This window comes from Nerophis ophidion, linkage group LG09 (genome assembly GCF_033978795.1).
Source record: "Nerophis ophidion isolate RoL-2023_Sa linkage group LG09, RoL_Noph_v1.0, whole genome shotgun sequence".
In the NCBI taxonomy this organism is placed as follows: Eukaryota; Metazoa; Chordata; class Actinopteri; order Syngnathiformes; family Syngnathidae; genus Nerophis; species Nerophis ophidion.
The window spans coordinates 23,854,443-23,877,586 of NC_084619.1; the positions used below are offsets into that span (position 1 = coordinate 23,854,443).

At 42.4% G+C, this 23,144-nt stretch overlaps 1 protein-coding gene across 7 annotated transcripts in view; it reads right to left on the reverse strand.

The window, feature by feature from the left end:
• The window catches only part of LOC133559158 (HEAT repeat-containing protein 5B-like), an 82,280-nt gene that overhangs the window by 28,764 nt on the left and 30,372 nt on the right, over window positions 1-23,144 (reverse strand). For 5 of the 7 annotated variants that reach the window (XM_061910607.1, XM_061910611.1, XM_061910609.1 and 2 more), the window contains exons 28-35: window positions 22,636-22,870; window positions 22,224-22,451; window positions 21,823-21,950; window positions 20,634-20,778; window positions 18,679-18,951; window positions 15,332-15,556; window positions 13,941-14,092; window positions 13,625-13,838 (exon numbers count right to left, since the gene is read on the reverse strand). In XM_061910607.1, coding sequence (XP_061766591.1) covers window positions 13,625-13,838; window positions 13,941-14,092; window positions 15,332-15,556; window positions 18,679-18,951; window positions 20,634-20,778; window positions 21,823-21,950; window positions 22,224-22,451; window positions 22,636-22,870 — 1,600 coding nt within the window. Of the gene's footprint in view, window positions 1-777; window positions 2,699-8,392; window positions 9,044-13,624; window positions 13,839-13,940; window positions 14,093-15,331; window positions 15,557-18,678; window positions 18,952-20,633; window positions 20,779-21,822; window positions 21,951-22,223; window positions 22,452-22,635; window positions 22,871-23,144 lie in introns of those variants that run through there. The other 2 variants (XM_061910610.1, XM_061910606.1) reach the window with 2 other exon arrangements.

Consider the following 23,144-nt stretch of genomic DNA (forward strand, 5'->3'; position numbering starts at 1 on the left):
GATTGACGAACCACAGACCGAATAAAAATATGCTTTGCTGTACAAACCTTGTCTCAGCGTAGGAGGGTTTCATTTACTCATTGTGTGTCTTGCAGCACAGCCATTTTGTGCCCGGCAGCACCTCGATTGTGGGCGGGCTGATTGATCTCTGTTCATTCAGTCAGCACATCAGTGCTAATCGCTAATTTTTTTTGTTTTTTTTACTTTTTTCAGCATTTCTTAAGTTCTGATAGCTTAATATGAGTCCAAATAAAGCAATGGACAATTGATGTCTGGTTTGAAACATTCAGCAAATATCTACCGCGTTTGTCATGTTTTAACCTTTTGAATGCCCTTAAAGTGATTAATATGCAGAGAAACATGTTGTTGCAATTTGCAAATATTCATGCATCCTGCAGGTACCAGCAAGCTGCAAAAATGTGTTTATTCTGACCAAGCAAACCAGTGTTTTTGTTGGACGCAACAAATTAGCATGCACAAACCACTAAAACTTCTGCGAAGGTTGCTGGAAGGACTGAAACACCTTCCTCCATTACACACACTCACACTCACAATTTGCATTGCCAAATGCTTCACAGGTGCATAAGCACACTTGCACACAAGGGTTTGCTTGCTACAAAAAACAACAGAAGGAACTTTGTTCACAGTCCTAATAATTTATTTTGCTTTTCATTGCATTTCCAAAGCGTCATACAGGTTGAAAACACAATTGTTTAAGCCTGCATTCCAGTAATATTACATTATATTTCTTTATTTTGTTATATATATTTTTTTACTATTACTGTTTGTGTTATATTTATTAATTTAGTCGTATTAGAAGCATCTGAGGTAGGCTGCGGCATCCCCCGCGACCCCAAAAGGGACAATCGGTAGTAAATGGATGGATGGATATTAGAAGCAACCACAGCGTCCAAGCCCTGTGGGAATCACTTGACCAAAATTGTCCCATTTGATTCCAAAAATTAAGTATAACAAAATGTACTCTTTTTTTAATCCAAAATTAAACTCTGAAATTAGAAAATGCATGATTCTATTATGTAATGACTGTACAGTGAAAATTGTAATTGTAGTGGTAAAGGGGGACTTTTTTGTCAGGGTAACACTACGCTGCTGAGAATTTTGTAGTCTGACCCTATACAAAAATAATATCAATGCATCATTAATTTGATGTACATTTATCAATCAAATAATCAATCAAAGTTTACTTATAGCCCTAAATCACAAATGTCTTCAAGGGCTGCACAAGCCACATTGACATCCTCGGCTCAGATCCCATATCCATCCATCCATCCATCCATTTTCTACCGCTTGTTCCCTTCTGGGGTCGCGGGGGGCGCTGGCGCCTATCTCAGCTACAATCGGGCGGAAGGCGGGGTACACCCTGGACAAGTCGCCACCTCATCGCAGAGATCCCATATCAAGGCAAGAAAAAAGTTTCGGCCTGATTTTTACACCAGTACCTCAGCCCGCTAATTTATTGCATGGATGACAACTAATTGCATGTAAATCTTTCAAAATAAAAAAACTAACATCATTTAGCCTGTTCAGTGGCCTTGTGGCTAGAGTGTCTGCCCTGAGGTTGGTAGGTCGCGAGACATACCAAAGACTATAAAAATGGCACTCATTGCCTCCCTGCTTGGCATTTAGCATCAAGGGTTGGAATTGGGGGTTAAATCACCAAAATGATTCCCGAGTGCGGCCACCGTTGCTACTCACTGCTCCCCTCATCTCCCAGGGGGCGGAACAAGGGGGTGGGTCATTTCAATAACAAGGGTAATTTCACCACACCTAGTGTGCGTGTGACTATCAATGGTACTTTAACTTTTAACTTCATCCATCCAACCATTTTTTACCGGTTGGCCCGGCATTCAAAGGAATACAATGAAAATTTAAAAAACATGACATGTTTGCTGTTTTTATCTAAGACTAAAGATATTTAAGGAAAAAAAAGAATCCAAAATCGTTTTTACCCTTTTAACTCCTAAATGATTTCCGAGCGCGGCCACCGCTGCTGCTCACTGCTCCCCTCACCTCCCAGGGGGTGTAACAATGGGATGGGTCAAATGCAGAGGGTAATTTCACCACACCTAGTGTTTGTGTTACTATCAGTGTTAACTTTAACTTTAACTTAGAACACTTTTGTCCTTGAGCTACTTTATTGGACTGAAATGATTTCCCAAGGTATCTTTGATATACAAAAGTAGTTGAAATGAAAATATTGAAATTAAACATACAAAAAAAAACCTTGTTGGAAAACGAAACATTCCATTGAAGATATCATTGCCAAAGTTAGGGCCAGACATGGAGGAACAACTTACTACAAAGGACAAATAAGTCCCCAATATCACGTGAGACTCCGTTCTAATTCATCCCAAAGGTGTTCAGGTCAGGACTCTGTGCAGGCCAGTCAAGTTCATCAACACCAGACTCTGTCATCAATGTCTTTATGAACATTGCTTTGTGCACTGGTGCGCATTCATGTTGGAAAAGGAAGGGGTCTGCTCCAAACCGGTCCCACAAGGTTCGGAGCGTGGAATTGTCCAACATGTTTTGGTGTCCTGAAGCATTCAAAGTTCCTTTCACTGGAACTAAGGGGCCAAGCCCAACTCCTGAAGAACAACCCGACACCATAATTCCTCCTCCAGCAAATTTCCCTTTTGGCACAATGCAGTCTGAAATGTACCGTTCTCCTGGCAACCTACAAACCCAGAATATTTAGGAGCGAGGAAATTTCATAACTGAATTTGTTGGCATCCTATGACAGTTCCACGCTGGAAATGACTGAGCTCCTGAGAGTGGCCCATTCTTTCACAAATGTTTGTAGAAACAGTCTCCATGCCTAAGTGTTTGATTTTATACACCTGTGGCCGGTCCAAGTGATTAGGACACCTGATTCTGATCATTTGGATGGGTGGCCAAATACTTTTGGAAATATAGAGTGTATGTACCGTATAAGTCGCTCCGGAGTATAAGTCGCACCTGCCGAAAATGCATAATAAAGAAGGAAAAAAAAACATATATAAATCACACTGGAGTATAAGTCGCATTTTTTGGGGAAATTTATTTGACAAAACCCAACACCAAGAATAGACATTTGAAAGGCAATTTAAAATAAATAAAGAATAATGAACAACAGGCTGAATAAGTGTACGGTATATGACGCATAAATAACCAACTGAGAAGGTGCCTGGTATGTTAACGTAACATATTATGGTAAGAGGCATTCAAAGAACTATAACATATAGAACATGCTATAGGTTTACCAAACAATATGTCACTCCTAATCGATAAATCCGATGAAATGTTATACGTCTAGTCTCTTACGTGAACAAGCTAAATAATATTATTTGATATTTTACGGTAACGTGTTAATAATTTCACACATAAGTCGCTCCTGAGTATAAGTGCACCCCATGTGCCCAACCATGAAAAAAACTGCGACTTATAGTCCGAAAAATATGGTATTTGTTTCATGTTATTCAGATACTGCCTGCATGACACGGCATTCGTCCCCCTCAAATTTACACCAGCAGAAAACAATGCAGTCTCATTTTAGGAAATGAGAAAACTGCTACATTTCCAGTCATGCAGAGCTGCCGACGTGAACATAGAGGAACGAGGTTTTTGGATGTATCAAGGTCGTTTCCTCTGAAAATACTGAAGCAGTGATCTCGATCCAGGAAACCGGGAGGCGAAATTGACTCGCAGTATCGCACAGAGCAGTGTTTCTCAACCTTTTTTCAGTGATGTACCCCCTGTGAACATTTTTCTAATTCAAGTATCCCCTAATCAGAGCAAAGCATTTTTGGTTGAAAAAAAGAGATAAAGAAGTAAAATACAGGACTATGTCATCAGTTTCTGATTTATTAAATTGTATAACAGTGCAAAATATTGCTCATTTGTGGTCTTTCTTGAACTATTTGGAAAAAAATATATAAAAATAACTAAAAACGTCTTAACAAATAAACAAGTAATTCAATTATAAATAAAGATTTCTACACATAAAAGTCATCATCAACTTAAAGTGCCCTTTTTGGGGATTGTAATAGAGATCTATCTAGATTCATAAGTCTAAACATTTCTTCACAAAAAAAGAAATCTTTAACATCAATATTTATGGAACATGTCCACAAAAAATTTAGCTGTCAACACTGAATATTGCATTGTTGTATTTTTTTTCACAGTTTAGGAACTTACATTCATATTTTGTTAAAGTATTATTCAATGAATATATTTATAAAGGATTTTTGAATTGCTGCTGTTTTTTAGAATATTTTAAAAAAAATCTCACGTACCCCTGGCATACCTTCAAGTACCCCCAGGGGTACGCGGACCCCCATGTGAGAACCACTGGCAAAGAGGGTCACAGCAAAGCATTCCTTTGTGCGGCGATGAATTCACGGCAATTTGCTGTGCATAGTGTTGCTCCGTAAACCACTCCCGTGCAAGGTTAAGATCATGGATGCACGGACGTCCACACATCTGTTTTACAGTTTTAAAACACTCGACCTCTGGTGAACTAAGGAATTAACTGGAGCGTGACCGCATGGCGCGCCTCGCCTTGGGCCGCGATTGTGGTTTTTTTTTTTGTGGACAGGCAGCCACCAAAGAAGCACATGTTACTTCCACTGGCCTCGCCAATCAAGGACGTGGCTGAATAAAGACATGTTGCAATTGTAGATAGATAGATAGATAGTACTTTATTGATTCCTTCAGGAGAGTTCCTTCAGGAAAATTAAAATTCCAGCAGCAGTGTACAGAGTTGAGATCAATTTAAAAAAAAAAAAAAGTAAATAATGGGGGTTTAAAAGGAAACAAAATAGAGAAATATTACAAAAAGAATAAAAACAATGGGAATAACAATATAACAGTAAAATAAGAATATAACAAGACAAAGTAGGCAGTAGTGACCATGTTATGAAAACGTATTGCACTGTTATTGTTTTGCATCCCCTGTCATCCTAGTACCCCCCGTCCCCCGTCCCAGAGAGGAGTTGTACAGTCTAATGGCGTGTGGGACAAAGGAGTTTTTGAGTCTATTATTCCTGCACTTGGGATGAAGCAGTCTAGAACTGAACAGGCTCCTCTGGCTACTGATAACGCTATGCAGAGGGTGACTGGCATCATCCAGGATGCTCACTAGTTTGTCAACAGTCCTCTTCTCCGCCACCATCACCAGTGAGTCCAGTTTCATTCCCATTGTAGAACCGGCCCGCCTGATCAGTTTCTCAAGTCTGGAGCTGTCCTTCTTAGATGCACTGCCCCCCCCAGCTCACTACCATGTAGAACACAACACTGGCAACCACAGACTGGTAGTACATCCACAGGAGTTTTCTACAAATGTTGAAGGAGTGCAGTCTCCTGAGGAAGTACAGCCTGCTCTGTCCTTTGTATTCTGCTTATGCAAACTTTATCATCAAAAGAGCCATTTTGCACGCTCTTCCACTTCACTGCACTGTGATCAATCACACTACTAAAACTAGCAATACTATTCATTCATTCATTTTGTATTTATCTCCTCATGTCCTGGGCATGACGTCAGGTGGAGGCTTCTCTATGGGGTTTTGGGGCACTAGGAGGTTAACACCTTTACTACTGTTACCCTAGGTGGCCCTTGGCAAAGGCCTAGTACCTGACTGCCCCCTATAACCAGAGATATGGTGAAGACCTCAACGGCGAAGCAGGCAGAAGACGGTAGCTTTAAGAACTACCACAACGGCTGCGATGGCAGTGGAAGGCTGCAGCAGAAAAGGGTCCCCAGTCATCTTGGACTCCATGCCACTGAACCCTGACCCGATTCTGTCAAGGATCGTGTGGTGACTCTCTGTGCACCAGTCTCCGTACATTAAACTAAGTCACGCACAGGCATCCTTCATAAAGGGATACATCCCTACCAGGAGGATCGTCATACTCGTTCGAGTGATTGCTGATGATGATGATGATTTATCTCCTTCATCGGTGTGCATTTTTTATCAATACACAATTAAACTTTAGCAACTAAACACATATTTACACATTGTGGAGAGACGCAGCCGACGGGCCGACAGCGGACTGAGAGAGACGGTCCTGACCAAGATGGAGGCCAGGAGGCGGGGCATGCGGCAGAGAGGAGAGGCGTGACGCACGCGGAGCGGCACGGCAGCAGCAATTTGAGTCAGGTGCGTATAACACACACCTGCTCACAATCTCTCCATCTGCTGCTAGACCATAAGAGAGGCGAAGGGGGCACGATCGGGAGAAGGACGGAGGAGGAAACCACGGCAACGACACCAGCGACGAGAGACCAGAAAAGACATGAGCCCCCGCGGAAGACGCAACACCCGGCCACCGAAAGGTGCGCGAAGACGAGCAGCCAATGGCGCGCTAGAAAGTGGTGCGCCCGATTGGGACACAAAGACGCCATTTCTTGAAACAATAAATGTATGTAATCCCTGCTACGAGGTGTCGTGCATCGAAGGTCCTTGTAACTCACGGGGTGATGGCAGGATGCCCGTCACATTGGCGCCCAATAGAGGAGGACCATCAGAAGCGGAGGGCGATGACGTTATCTAGGCGCTCGTCGCAAACTACAACAAACTGCTTGAAAAAAATACATCAGGAAACCCAGATGATGCTAGGGTTGTTGGAGAAGACGAAAGAAGAAGCCAAGAAAGCCGGCGTTGAGGCCATCTACCTGGGATGCGGGGCCGGAGAGACGGCAGTAGCGGCGACAGACCAGCAGGGCGAGCTGCCGGCCAAACATAAAGAAGAGAAAGGGCCTGTAGAAATGCAGGGAGAGGAGAGAGAAGAAATGTATATTGAAGAAGTTTACGTTGATGAAGTTTACGGTAAAGAAGAATATGAAGAAGAAGTTTATAAGGAAGAAATTTACGTTGAGAATGAAGTTTACTTTATGGTGGAGTCTACGTTGATGATGAAGATTACGACGTTGATGAAGATGACGATGATGATAAAATTTATGTTAAAGAAGAAGATGAAGAAGAAGTTGAAGATGATGAAAAATAAGTTAAAGAAGAAGTTGATGAAGGCGATGAAGAAGTTAAAGAAGTTGAAGTTTAAGAAAAGGATGAAGAAGAAGAAATTGAAGAAATTCTGGAAGATAAAGAAGATGAAGAAGATGATGAAAATGATGAAGAAATTAAAGATGATGACGAAGTCGAAGAACCTCAAGAAATTGAGAGAGAACAAGAAATACTTGAAGAAATTCAGGAAAATGAAGATGAAGAAGTGGAAGAGGAAGAAGAAGTCAAAGATAAAGAAGGTAAAGATAAAGAAGAAGTTAAAAAAGAAGTTGAAACTCAAGAAATTGAGAGAAAAGAAGAAGTACTTGGAGAAATGCAAGAAGAGTACGGAGAAGGCAAAGAGGACAAAGAAAACTTAAACAAGAAGTAACTCAAGAAATTGAGACAGAAGAAATCGGACTGGTGCCCGGCCTCGAACTGGCAGGGGAGGTGTGTTGAGAGACGCAGCCGACAGGCCGACAGCGGGCTGAGAGAGACGGTCCTGACCAAGATGGAGGCCAGGTGGCGGGGCATGTGGCAGAGAGGAGAGGCGTGACGCACGCGGAGCGGCACGGCAGCAGCAATTTGAGTCAGGTGCGTACAACACACACCTGCTCACAATCTCTCCATCTGCTGCTAGACCATAAGAGAGGCGAAGGGGGCACGATCGGGAGAAGGACGGAGGAGGAAACCACGGCAACGACACCAGCGACGAGAGACCAGAAAAGACATGAGCCCCCGCGGAAGACGCAACACCCGGCCGCCAAAAGGTGCGCGAAGACGAGCAGCCAAGGGCGCGCTAGAAAGTGGTGCGCCCGATTGGGACACAAAGACGCCATTTATTGAAACAATAAATATATGTCAACCCTGCTACGAGGTGTCGGGCATCGAAGGTCCTTGTAACTCACGGGGTGATGGCAGGAAGCCCGTCACACACACCTATGCTTGAGAAGAAACAGGATGAAGAAAAACTTATATTTCCTGCCCCCTTCAACATAATAAGTAGTCTTACTTAAGGGATAGCCCAAATTCACAAGCATACAAACCAAACAGATACATCCAATTATAATGAAAACAAACAAAAAACACAAAAACCAACAAGTGCAAAACTTCATGAAGTACAACCCGTACAAAAAAAAGTAATATACACCTCACGGGATGATACAAAACAAATACAAAACCAGACAAAAAAAAGGTAAAATAATGAATGTAAAGCAAAATGTAGACACCTACGGCTGTCCATATGATCTTATTGTTCTGTCTTTCTATATCTTTTTCAATTGGAATATATTTCTACAATCTTTTATCTCATTGTAAAGAGAATTCCATGGTATAACCCCCGCCACTGATATACACATTTGTTTTAAAGTTGTTCTTGAATAATGATGCTCTTTCTTTCTTTTTTTTAGTTTATTTCGAACGTGATCACACTTACAGCTTAATACTTCACACACAATTTCATATCATTTCTCTTTACATCATGTCTGAAAAGGAGTAGGAAGAAGTCAAGCTTATTCAATCCTACTCCTTTACCTCTTCAGAGCGTTTACAAATATATACATTCATTTACTGACCTTATAATAGTAAAATGATATCCCTGAATGAGTATTACAACAGTTTTTTAATATGTAATTAGGGTTACCAGTCATTAACATACTGAGATGAATAATATCTTATTTTCAATATGGTTGAAAGTATTTCTCATAATTCTTCTTTGTACTTTGTAAGCACTATTAATTTGAACAACCTCTTAAACCGGATCATATCAGTACAATGTTTAACTTCTTTACTTAATCCATTCAATTACTTAATTCCACATACTGATATGCTAAAGGTTTTAAGTGTTGTACGTGCATACAAATGTTTTAAATTAGATTTTCCTCTAAGGTTATATTTCTCCTCTTTAGTTGAGAAGAATTGTACATTCTTTGGTAGCAGGTTATAGTTTGCTTTGCACATCATTTTAGTGTCACGACGGGGGGGTCGCAGCTTGCTGCGGGGTCGTTCTCCCAGGAAGGCAGACAGACTACTTGGGACAAAGCCTGTATGTAAAAACATGATTTAATCTTGACTAAAAAAAGGTACAAACAAAAGGCGCGCAGAAGGCGGAGGCAAAAACAACTTGGGACATGAAACATGAACTAAACAACGCAATAAACTGTGGTTTGAATAACAAAAGAACTTACTTGACATTGCATAAAACAAGCAAGACTTACTGTGGCAAGAACAGAGCATCAAACGAACACAATGACGCCAGGGCGACTGACTGGCAAAGACGAGCTTAAAGACTGCCTCGGATTAGTGCTCGGGAAGCAGGTGAGCGGGCGAGCACTAATCAGAGACAGGTGGACACAATGAGTAACCAAGGAAACCAGACAAGGGAGTGGAAAAAAACAGGAACTTAAAGAGTCCAAAGGTCAACAGAACATAGCCAAACAAGACATGATCAAAAAGACATGACATTTAGCTGTTTGCAATTTTACCAAATCATCCAACTTTAATGTTTTTGACTCAATGAATAAAGGGTTTGTAGGTTCTCTAAATCCAACATTATGTATCAGTCTAATTGATCTTTTTTGTAACACGGTTAACGAATATTGCGCACATTTGTCGTTTTTTCCCCATATTTCTGCACAATAACTCAGATATGGTAACACTAGTGAACAGTAGAGAATATGAAGCGATTTTTGGCCCAGGACGTATTTTGCTTTTTTCATTATTGAAATGTTTTTGCCACCTTATGTTGTATATTTTGTATATGAGATTTCCAGTTCATTTTATCATCTATTAATTCTCTCTAAAGTCTGGTTTATTTTACCCTTTCAATGTCTACTCCATCTACTGTTACAAATAGCATTATTTTTGTTTTACAGATTTTTGTCAAACCATTTTTTTAAATTGTTAATTTCTTCTGTTATTATTTGTATGTTTGAAATGACCTTTTGTTCTATGCTATTCATTCTCAGAAGTGATGACAAACATTTTTTGTAAATTTGCTGGTAATATTTTACTTTTAGCCTTAAACATAACACATACAGTAATGTCTGTAACTTTACTAGCTCCTATAGTTTCAATAAACCAGAATTAGTAAAATAATTAGTGTTTTAGATAGTCTGCTTTATGAATAATCCTTATACCTCTTTTTTGTAGTTGATGCAATGCCTTTATATACTTCCATCCATCCATCATCTTCCGCTTATCCGAGGTCGGGTCGCGGGGGAAACAGCCTAAGCAGGGAAACTCAGACTTCCCTCTCCCCAGCCACTTCGTCTAGCTCTTCCCGGGGGATCCCGAGGCGTTCCCAGGCCAGTCGGGAGACATAGTCTTCCCAACGTGTCCTGGGTCTTCCCCGTGGCCTCCTACCAGTTGGACGTGCCCTAAACACCTCCCTAGGGAGGCGTTCGGGTGGCATACTGACCAGATGCCCGAACCACCTCATCTGGCTCCTCTCGATGTGAAGGAGCAGCGGCTTTACTTTGAGTCCCTCCCGGATGGCAGAACTTCTCACCCTATCTCTAAGGGAGAGCCCCGCCACACGGCGGAGGAAACTCATTTCGGCCGCTTGTACCCGTGATCTTATCCTTTCGGTCATGACCCAAAGCTCATGACCATAGGTGAGGATGGGAACGTAAATCGACCGGTAAATTGAGAGCTTTGCCTTCCGGCTCAGCTCCTTCTTCACCACAACGGATCGGTACAACGTCCGCATTACTGAAGACGCCGCACAGATCCGCCTGTCGATCTCATGATCCACTCTTCCCTCACTCGTGAACAAGACTCCTAGGTACTTGAACTCCTCCACTTGGGGCAGGGTCTCCTCCCCAACCCGGAGATGGCACTCCACCCTTTTCCGGGCGAGAACCATGGACTCGGACTTGGAGGTGCTGATTCTCATTCCGGTCGCTTCACACTCGGCTGCGAACCGATCCAGCGAGAGCTGAAGATCCCGGCCAGATGAAGCCATCAGGACCACATCATCTGCAAAAAGCAGAGACCTAATCCTGCGGTTACCAAACCGGAACCCCTCAACGCCTTGACTGCGCCTAGAAATTCTGTCCATAAAAGTTATGAACAGAATCGGTGACAAAGGACAGCCTTGGCGGAGTCCAACCCTCACTGGAAATGTATTCGACTTACTGCCGGCAATGCGGACCAAGCTCTGGCACTGATCGTACAGGGAACGGACCGCCACAATAAGACAGTCCGATACCCCATACTCTCTGAGCACTCCCCACAGGACTTCCCGAGGGACACGGTCGAATGCCTTCTCCAAGTCCACAAAGCACATGTAGACTGGTTGGGCAAACTCCCATGCACCCTCAAGAACCCTGCCGAGAGTATAGAGCTGGTCCACAGTTCCACGACCAGGACGAAAACCACACTGTTCCTCCTGAATCCGAGGTTCGACTATCCGACGTAGCCTCCTCTCCAGTACACCTGAATAAACCTTACCGGGAAGGCTGAGGAGTGTGATCCCACGATAGTTGGAACACACCCTCCGGTCCCCCTTTTTGAAGAGAGGAACCACCACCCCGGTCTGCCAATCCAGAGGTACCGCCCCCGATGTCCACGCGATGCTGCAAAGTCTTGTCAACCAAGACAGCCCCACAGCATCCAGAGCCTTAAGGAACTCCGGGCGGATCTCGTCCACCCCTGGGGCCTTGCCACCGAGGAGCTTTTTAACTACCTCAGCGACCTCAGCCCCAGAAATAGGAGAGTCCACCACAGATTCCCCAGGCACTGCTTCCTCATAGGAAGACGTGTTGGTGGGATTGAGGAGGTCTTCGAAGTATTCCCTCCACCTGTCCACAACATCCGCAGTCGAGGTCAGCAGAACACCATCCGCACCATACACGGTGTTGATAGTGCACTGCTTCCCCTTCCTGAGGCGGCGGACGGTGGTCCAGAATCGCTTCGAAGCCGTCCGGAAGTCGTTTTCCATAGCTTCCCCGAACTCTTCCCATGTCCGAGTTTTTGCCTCCGCGACCGCTGAAGCTGCACACCGCTTGGCCTGTCGGTACCTGTCCACTGCCTCCGGAGTCCTATGAGTCAAAAGGACCCGATAGGACTCCTTCTTCAGCTTGACGGCATCCCTCACCGCTGGTGTCCACCAGGGGGTTTTAGGATTGCCGCCCCGACAGGCACCAACTACCTTGCGGCCACAGCTCCGATCTGCCGCCTCGACAATAGAGGTGCGGAACATGGTCCACTCGGACTCAATGTCCAGCACCTCCCTCGTGACATGTTCAAAGTTCTTCCGGAGGTGGGAATTGAAACTTTGTCTGACAGGAGACTCTGCCAGACGTTCCCAGCAGACCCTCACAATGCGTTTGGGCCTCCCAGGTCTGTCCGGCATCCTCCCCCACCATCGCAGCCAACTCACCACCAGGTGGTGATCGGTAGAAAGCTCCGCCCCTCTCTTCACCCGAGTGTCCATAACATGAGGCCGCAAATCCGATGACACAACTACAAAGTCGATCATGGAACTGCGGCCTAGGGTGTCCTGGTGCCAAGTGCACATATGGACACCCTTATGTTTGAACATGGTGTTCGTTATGGACAAACTGTGACGAGCACAAAAGTCCAATAACAAAACACCACTCGGGTTCAGATCCGGGCGGCCATTCTTCCCAATCACGCCTCTCCAGGTTTCACTGTCGTTGCCAACGTGAGCGTTGAAGTCTCCCAGTAGGACAAGGGAATCACCCGGGGGAGCACTTTCCAGTACTCCCTCGAGCGTTCCCAAAAAGGGTGGGTACTCTGAACTGCTGTTTGGTGCATAAGCACAAACAACAGTCAGGACCCGTCCCCCCACCCGAAGGCGGAGGGAGGCTACCCTTTCGTCCACCGGGTTAAACTCCAACGTACAGGCTTTGAGTCGGGGGGAAACAAGAATTGCCACCCCAGCCCGTCGCCTCTCACTGCCGGCAACGCCAGAGTGGAAGAAGGTCCAGTCCCTCTCGAGAGAAGTGGTTCCAGAGCCCTTGCTGTGCGTCGAAGTGAGTCCGACTATATCCAGCCGGAATTTCTCGACTTCGCGCACTAGCTCAGGCTCTTTCCCCCCCAGTGACGTGACGTTCCACGTCCCAAGAGCTAGCTTCTGTAGCCGAGGATCGGACCGCCAAGTGCCCTGCCTTCGGCTGTCGCCCAGCTCACAATGCACCCGACCTCTATGGCCCCTGCTATGGGTGGTGAGCCCATTGGAGGGGTGACCCACGTTGCCTCTTCGGGCTGTGCCCGGCCGGGCCCCATGAGTTATACACATTTTAAATAATAATAATTATGGATTAATCTGCTTTGATTCATAATTTTTTTTTTATGTACCGGTATATATTTGTCATTGTGCTGGATAGTTAATATATGTTCAAACTAAACATGCTCTGTACACCAATGCAATGAGAAGAAATGCACAAATATAAATAGAACCCAAAACACTAAAATTGTCAGTAAACTGATGCTGGCATTCTAAAAATAGTCTTTGATGCTCTTTTTGTGCTGATGTAGTGCACGCCCACAGATACTGAACAGAATACTTTAATAGAGCTACCTTCCAGAAACTAGACTCAAATGGAAAACTACATTACAAAGTACATTAGTGATCCATTAAGCAAAGAGATACTTACGATTCTGCTCCTCACCCATTCCGACCAGATTTTCCAGGACCTTGATGCCCTCCTGCACAGCCTGCAGCTCGGCGGCAGTCTTTGGCCGACTGCGTTCAACTGCCTTCAGTTTCTCCACCAAGAGGGGAGCCAGAGCATGAATGTACGGGGTAGAAAGGGGGCGGGTGGAATGCTGAAACACTGACAGCAGCAGCTGGTAACACCGTGCCTGAACCTGTGGTAAAGCAAAATAATAAGAGTGGAATTACCAAAGTGAACAAGCCACATCCAGGATATAAAATGTGCCTGAGGAACCTTTTTAGTTTCAAACACTTACCCATGGATCACTAGAGTTGAGGGCATTACGGAAGCGCTCCATGCAGCCCTTCTGTAGGACAGTCACTCCTACAAGTTCATTACTAGCAGAGAGCAGGAATAGTGTAATCGCTGTCAACATGCTGATCTCATCCAAATCAGGCCTGGACTCATCTAAAGAAAAACAAAAGTGTGACAAATAACATGTCCTCGCCTCAGGGGTCATCATTCCATATAACTGTGTAGAGCAGGGGTGTCAAACGTACGGTGTTAGAGCCCGGATTAGGCCCGCATCAGGTATTTTACTTGGTGGAGTTTGCCACGTATAAAAGTTAAGCTTAAATTATTAAATGAAAGAAACAGCTGTTCTTAATGTCTCCACTGTATGTCGCAAAAGCAAATCTTTGTAGACTATGCTACATATGTAAAAAATAAACCACATGATGTTAGTACGCCTGTTGAGGAAAATTATCAAACGACATTAATAACATACTGTAATTTGATTTTGATATAGCTTTTTTATCTAGAAAGATTGAAAATTAACACCAATGAGTTGACGGATGAACATTATCACATAATTTATTCAGAAAATATACATAACGACAAAAAATATTGAATACTATTAACAACAACACGTAAGTGTAAAATAAAACCCAACAATATTATGATTTGTACACTTTCATAATGTGCTTATTATATTTTTAAACAAAGAAAACATTCTGAAGTTGTCTTTATTTTTAAGTTATGAGTCCGGCCCACTTGGGAATAGATTTTTCTCCATGAGGCCCTCGATCGAAAATTATTTTGACACCCCTGGTGTACAGTAAGGCTAATTAACTGGTAGCCCAGAACCACTGTAAACATATTTGCAGATTTTTGCATTGACATTTTAACCTTGCTAGCAAACAGAGAACAATGGGGTCCAAATTTGTGATTAAGATACCTGGGGCGTTCCTCAAGGCACCCCTTTAAGTCGTGTCGTTTTTGGCAGTTACACATTGTTTTTCGTAATTTGATTTATGTATCTAAGGTGTTGCTTTAGCTTTACTTTAGATGCAGTCAGTAGTCATTCGTTCAAGTTCTTTATTTATACGAGTGGTGTTCCTCAAAGTTCCATTTTAGGTCCTCTCTTTTTCATCATTTGGGCTATTCAACTGGTGGCCCGCTTGTTTAGTTAAAACAAACTTGTGAGACACTCACATATGATCTTTGACTAGATTTTTTGCAGAAGGTCCTTAAAACCAGCATAGCACTCTTGTAACTCTGACAAATAGACCAAAATCAAATGGTTGGTTCTTGCGAATATACAAATTAAGAATAATAATACAAGCTTATATTATTAACTAAGCTTCCTCGAAATGTGCCCCCTAAAACAATGTAGTTTATTATCCCTGATGTAGAGTATGTGCGAACCTGGCTGCGAGTCCTCAAGTACAGAGGCCAGACTGCTTCTCACAAGGGCACTCCACTGTGTCTGCAGGTTATCCACACGGGCCACTGGGGAGATGATAATGGTCTTGATTCCCTGCAGCGCAGCAGACACGGACGTAGATACTGAGTTGTCAGCAGTCTTGACTGCAGTTTCTCTCAGCACCCCCGTAATTAAAAAGAGCACAGTAGGTAGGATGGTCATGCTGCCTGCAAACAGAAACCATGAAAACATGGGCATGGCTTCATGGTGACTATCACAACAGTCAAATTAAAAGCACAATATCTTGCAGACAATGGTATTCCATCCAAACGCAACTATAAAAAAAGAACAACTTTTCAAAACTTCAAGTTGCATTTTGTGCAATGATTTGTTGTTGGGTTCTCTATAGATAAGCCCTTACAGTCTTGTTGGACCAAATGTACAAACCCCGTTTCCATATGAGTTGGGAAATTGTGTTAGATGTAAATATAAAACAATTTTTAACAATTATTTGCAAATCCTTTTAAACCCATATTCAATTGAATGCACTACAAAGACAAGATATTTGATATTCAAACTCATAAACTTTTTTTCTTTTGCAAATAATAATTAACTTAGAATTTCATGGTTGCAACACGTGCCAAAGTAGTTGGGAAAGGGCATGTTCACCACTGTGTTACATCACATTTTCTTTTAACAACACTCAATAAACTTTTGGGAACTGAGGAATCTAATTGTTCAAGCTTTGAAAGTGGAATTCTTTCCCATTCTCTTGTTTTATGTAGAGCTTTAGTCGTTGGACAGTCCGGGGGTCTCCGCTGTCGTATTTTACGCTTCATAATGCGCCACACATGTTCGATGGGAGACATGTCTGGACTGTAGGCAGGCCAGGAAAGTACACGCACTCTTTTACTACGAAGTCACGCTGTTGTAACACCTGGCTTGGAATTGTTTTGCTGAAATAAGCAGGGGCGTCCATGATAACGTTGCTTGGGTGACAACATATGTTGCTCCAAAACCTGTATGGACCATTCAGCATTAATGGTGCCTTCACAGATGTGTAAGTTACCCATGCCTTGGGCACTAATACACACCCATACCATCACAGATGCTGGTTTTTGAACTTTGCGCCTAAAACAATGCGGATGGTTATTTTCCTATTTGTTCCGGAGAACACCACGTCCACAGTTTCCAAATATAATTTGAAATGTGGACTCGTCAGACCGAACCCTGCGATGAGGTGGCGACTTGTCCAGGGTGTTCCCCGCCTTCCGCCCGATTGTAGCTGAGATAGGCGCCAGCACCCCCCGCGACCCCAAAAGGGAATAAGCGGTAGAAAATGGATGGATGGATGGATGGACTCGTCAGACCACAGAACACTTTTGCACTTTGCATCAGTCAATCCAGCGAAGCCGGCGGCGTTCCTGGTTGTTGTTTATAAATGGCTTTCGCTTTGCATAGCAGCGTTTTAACTTGCCCTTACAGATGTAGCGATCAACTGTAGTTACTGACGGTGGTTTTAAGAAGTGTTCCTGAGCCCATGTAGTGATATCCTTTACACACTGATGTTGGTTTTTGATGCAGTACCGCCCGAGGGTTCAAAGGTCCGTAATATCATCGCTTACGTGCAGTGATTTCTCCAGATTCTCTGAACCTTTTGATGATTTTATGGACCATAGATGGTAAAATCCCTAAATTCCTTGCAATAGCTCGTTGAGAAATGTTGTTCTAAAACTGTTCGACAATTCGCTTACAAATTGGTGACTCTCGCCCCCTCCCTGTTTGTCAATTACTTAGCATTTCATCGAAGCTGCTTTTATACGCAATCATGGCACCCACCTGTTCTCAGATAGCCTGCACACCTGTGGAATGTTCCAAATAAGTGTTTGATGAGCATTTCTCAACTTTACCAGTATTTATTGCCACCTTTACCACTTTCTTTGTCACGTGTTGCTGGCATCAAATTCTAAAGTTAATGATTATTTGCAGAAAAAAAAAGGTTTCTCAGTTTGAACATCGAATATGTTGTCTTTGTAGCATATTCAACTGAATATGGGTTGAAAATTATTTGCAAATCATTGTATTCCATTTATATTTACGTCTAACACAATTTTCCAACTAATATGGAAACGGGGTTTGTACATGATAGCTAACAAATCATTTTTTTTTACGTAAACTTTTGTGATAAGGGATGTAAGAAGACATAGGATTTGACAAATGTCAATGTATGTGTCGAATGCAAAATTGAGTGGCATATAGATTGTAGCAGTGGTTCCAAACTGGCACGAACCACCACCCTCTAATGACGACCGGCAAAGTTTTCCAACTCAAATAACTTATATTTCATGAAAACACATTAATCAAATTGCAGTTTCTTTTTGAAGTAGTGCAAAATAGTACAGTGTCAGTTAAATGGTCATATCAGAAACAAGTTTGTACCTACAAACTAAAAAAAGACTTGAACATAAAGTGTCTTCAGAGGTTTTCAGTACAAGATATTCAGTCAGATGTTCAATCAGAGCAACTGGACTTGGATGAGAGGTGAAACATCTTCAAGAAGGTCAAACAAGAGGAGAAGCTCTGATTCAACTCTTCAGATGAACAAAAAGTGTGATTCAAAAAGATTCAAACATACAAATGTAACTTTTCTTTTGATGAACTCAATAGGTAAGTTAAAAAAAAAATTAGTAACGCAACGCCTCTCAGTCTGCTCGTCATACCTAGGAGTTTTCATTGTGGGTAGAATTCCCCCATGCAACATAACTTAAACTGCTAAAATAAGCTTATGGTGCGCTCTTTACCCGCAGATCTATCCCTCGCCTGCATTTCCTGAGCTACAGATGGCAAGTTTACGTCACCATTCCGCAGAATTCTTATTGCTTATGGAGTATATGTGAATAAATTGAGAACAGAAAGTGAACAAAAGTGTTAGCAACTGCTGTGTAAAAGAAAAGGGGTAGGATTAAATAAGCTCTGCTTCTTCCTACTCCTTTTCGAACATGTTGAAAAGAGAAACTCCAAATTGTGATGTATCATGTTGTTTACATGCATGTTTGAAAAGAAGTCAAACTCAACTCCACTCAACGCCTTTCCCTTCCCAGTCAAAATTGACAAAGTCGCCCAAAAACATGTATCGCACTTCGTAGCAAGTGAATAGCACAAATTAGAATGCAAAGATGCATTCCAAGACATTATAACATTCGTAACATCCACCATTTGAGAATCACTGGATTGAAGCAATATGATTTCAAAGTGTGGTATTATTAGTGAGGCAAGAAATCAACATTGTTTTGCTTGAATTCCTATCTACATGGTATGTGCGTGTATGTGCCCCTGTTGAATCTCGTACCAGCAGGAGAGCAGAGCAAGGGCAGTTCAGCCAGAATAGCAACCGTGTTTGCCACAAGGCGTGCGCTCTCCTCTGGTAGTCGCTGAGGCCTCATCGGTACATGACTCGGTGACTCCTTCACACGTGTATTGAGCTGAGGTAAGTGACGAACCAGGATGAAAACCAGCAGCTCCATTGAAGCAAACACCAAAGAGCTGCCTGGGACGAGCTCGCCTGTCTCTCCCCCTTCCCCTAGGATGAGTTGAGAATCAATCTGGCCTTCCTTCACTTTGCCTGTGAAAATGACCACTGTTATTTTGAGTGGTAAAACTGCCATAACCATTAATATAACAATAAGCAAATAGATAGCCTCATTAATACTTAAAGGTGCCATACGTAGTAAAGTGGCTATAAATGGTACTGCAATCACGGTCAAAATTCTGTAATCCCCTCCCACTCTCCCTGACTGAGGTTGCCAGATACGCAGCCGGATCGGAATCCTACTCCAAGGAACTTCAAATGGCAATCGACGAGTCCTAAGCTGTAGGTTTGTCTTGTTTATGCTTCTTGCAAGATGGTGTACAAAGTAATTATGCCCCATTTTACTGATGTCGATTAGCCAAATGTATTTGTAAAGCTACGCAGCAATATTTTTGTCGGGAGTCGGGACAGATTGTTGGCATTTCCCTGCTAAAATTTCTAGTTTGACCGCACTGACCACCATCGAAATAATTCTATATAATAATAATAATACATCGTATAAGCCTACTGTGACGGCAAGCCAAGGCCAACAGTAAAATTATCGCCACATTCTATTCTGCATAACTCCATATTGCATCCAAACTGCATTCTCTTCTATGTACGCACATCACCAACTTTCAGTGCAGTGTGCGATACTATGAGCCAACCATTGTTACGCAAAAACTATGTTACACATAACACATATAGCCTACCACCATGTCAATACACAATGTAGAAAATCATTACATGTAATGCATTATATTTTGCCAAGCAAATACCAATCTATGTGTGTCTGATGCACATACAGTACCAGAAACCACAATTAGCCGTGCTCATGTTGGAAAGCATTTCCTCAGCGTATCAGGATATTGAGAACGAAATAGGCACTGACACTACCCATGTTCAACATAACGTTAACATTGAATTATATTGCCCAGTCAGTTGGATGACACATCAAATTGCAGGCTAACGGCATATATTTCCCCCGTTAGCTGTCGAAGTGTCATTGACCGGATTGGCATTACACTAGGAGTTGAGCACCACCACACTAAGCATTTGTTGCATGAACATACTATCTTTGTTAAGCAAGATCATAGGCTGTATTGGACAATATAGTTTACATATGAAATGTCCATTTCCATTTATTACAAGTAATAAGAAAACATAAATGCCTTACTTACCTATCAAGGAAAAAATTTGCAAGTTTGAAGTCGGATTAAAAAATCTTTTCCGCCTTCAATCGTCTTCATCTTTCAAAGGCATCCCTGATACAAATCCTTGTTTTGTTCCTGGTGTTGTCATGAATAAGTTGAGAATCTTAACGACGCCTTTTAGATTAACTAAAGTCTGACATGTTTAGTAACTTTACCAGTGGCAATAGCTCGACAAACAGGGCAGTGTGTAGCTGGCAAAATGGATGTGACACATTCATGGACTTTCTAACTGTTCAAACGGTGGAGGGCGGGGCATCAAAATGAAAACAATAATATTTCGGGGCTGTAAATCTAATTTTGAAATGAGCATATCCCGGCTGAACTACCATTATCAGTTATAAAGGTATTCAAAAAGAACAGGATTTATTAATGCCTTTTGACATATCAGGGCCATTTAATGATGACTTGAAATTAAATTATTATATATGGCACCTTTAAGAGTAGTGTTATTAAAAATTGCTGTGAAAAGAATATGTTTAGTAAGTTCACATATAAACAGTTTTGGCAGGGAATCATTCTGACCCTTGTTACTCTTTTGTTGCTGCAAATGGTTTAGTGCGGCTCTTATGATCTCCTGTACCACAGCAGTAACCTGGAGCTGGATGACAGGAGGGTCCCGGGTCAGCAGCAGTCTGTGAAGTACATTCAGGAGCTCCACTGCCAACAGCTGAAACAGAAGTAACAAGGTGAATGAGACGGATACCAAACAAACACTCAAAGATCAATTAAACATCTGTCGTGGCCCTCCAAACTCTGAATATTACATGCAAATATACAATTCAAAAGATCCTCCTAACCAATAAATCTACTGCTATAAGTTACTGTTTGATTGAGCACCCAAGTGGCCTTTGTCACTTCGTAAAGGCACTAAACATCACATGGCCATGTTGTATTTATCAGATGTTTGCACCTGGCAAATGTGTCACTTGAACTATAACGAGCAAGCCACAGTATAAATCAGGTGTCTCAAACTCAATTTATTTAACGACCACTGTGTTGTAACCCCACAGTACAATGACAATAAAGGTGAATCTGAATGCATATATATTTCTAAAATGTCACTTGATCAAACATTTTCTAACATACTTTTCTTATTTTGTAGATTGCAAACTACAAAATTATACGAGTATGTACTATGATTCCAGCTGATTTCGCATCAGATTAATATAGGCATCGACCGACACTCATGGGTCAAATATCGGTATTGTATTGGAACTGAAAATATAACCTCACTATTTACCACCCAATGTGCGCAGACCGCAAATAAACTCAACTAAAAAGTTAGGTAGAGGGCCACAGACTATGGGACAGCGGGCCATAGAATATGAGACAGCGGGCCACAGAATATGGGCCTGCGGAACCCCAAAATATGGGCCTGCGGAACCCCAAAATATGGTCCAGCAGTGCAAATATTATGGGGTTGCGGGCTGAGGGTTTGACTCTTGATATAGATATTCCTTTAAAACATGTAAAAATTTAACTAAAAAAGCAACACAACCAAGTTTGCCTTTAAATATTGCAAATTTACAAACACCTATTCATATTTACAGCATTAAAGGAATAGGCAAAAAGCTATAGAATTGGTATAATTGTGTTACAACCACTGGTGTTGCACTTCAAGAAAGCTGCCTCCCTACTGTACAACCTTTCCTGCTTTACAACCTTTACTGCTTTGATGCCACTGTATTTCTTACTCCGTTTTTTTTTTTACCTGGTCCTCTGCAATATGGGTCTTTGCACAAGGAGACTCAAGCAGAGTGGACAAGGCCTGGAGGCAGGACATGACATGTTCAATGGGTTCCTCGGGCCTGGGAAAGCAAAGGAACTCTATACTGACACCTGAGAGACAAAGGAGAAAACAGGCTTAGGGCATATTCACACATTTATTTTCCCTTATCTTCCAACAACCTTTCACGGCAGGTGCAGGAAAGTGGCAAAAGTGAAGTAAACAAAACCAAAACTGCGCCCCTAGTACTAAAGTGCAAAATAACCCTGTGCCATTTTGTATGGATGAAGTCACAAAGGTGTTGCTGGGTTATTAATGATAATGTGAGCAACCACCAAAAGAAAACCCTCTCATACAATTAATAGCTGTCAATCCAATGTTTGTACCTAACATTAGATGCATCCTGTCTTTGACAGACTCCTCAAAGGTCTTTGCAGTTGACAAGGCTCCTGAGTGGAGAGCAGGAACCTTGGAGGAAACCTCTTCTTTTTCCTCACAAGCTCCAAAGCCAGTGCTGTTAAGCCATAATGCCACAGCATGCAGTACAGGAGCCCAAGAGCCCCGGTAATGAAGCCTTGCTGTATCTATCGTCTCTGGAGTATAAAACGCACCACCTGAGAATACACATCAAGTGAGATTTGAATTTTTTTGTTACGTGAAAAGCTATTTTAAATATGTATGTCTCCCATTGTAATGTTGACAATATTGTGCCAAAACTTAAAAACATATATATTCATCAACATAAAATAAAAGATGGGCATCAAACAAAAAAGACAAAATCATTGCTTGGTGTTGTACCATCAGGAGGCAGCTGACTGGAAAACTCAGCAGGCAGAGTGAGCAGAGCATAGTCACGGAGCATGGCCAACCACAGTCGACTCAGCGAGGGCAGCTCAGGCTGCACTAAAGTGATGAGACTGTCAGGTGGAAGCACATCTGCACCCAGATCATCTTCATCCTCATCTCCACTTCGTATTGTTTTATCAGGCTTTGCCTCTGCCTCTTTCTTTATCTTCATTGCCACCACATAAACCTGCGCAATAGCATTATCCATGCATTAGTCTCTACATTCTTTACATCAGAGATTGTCAAACTGTGGTACACGTACCACTCCATCTACTTGTATGTCAAAGAATCGTTTGACTAAATATTGTGATGTAAATCATTATATTTGTACAGTGTTGTATTTTTCTATATTCAAACACAGTGTTGCTAAGGAAGTAGTGTCAAAGCGCTTTGAGTAGCTTGAAGGCAGAAAAGCACTATACAAGTACAACTCATTTATCATTTATTATTTATCATTTACT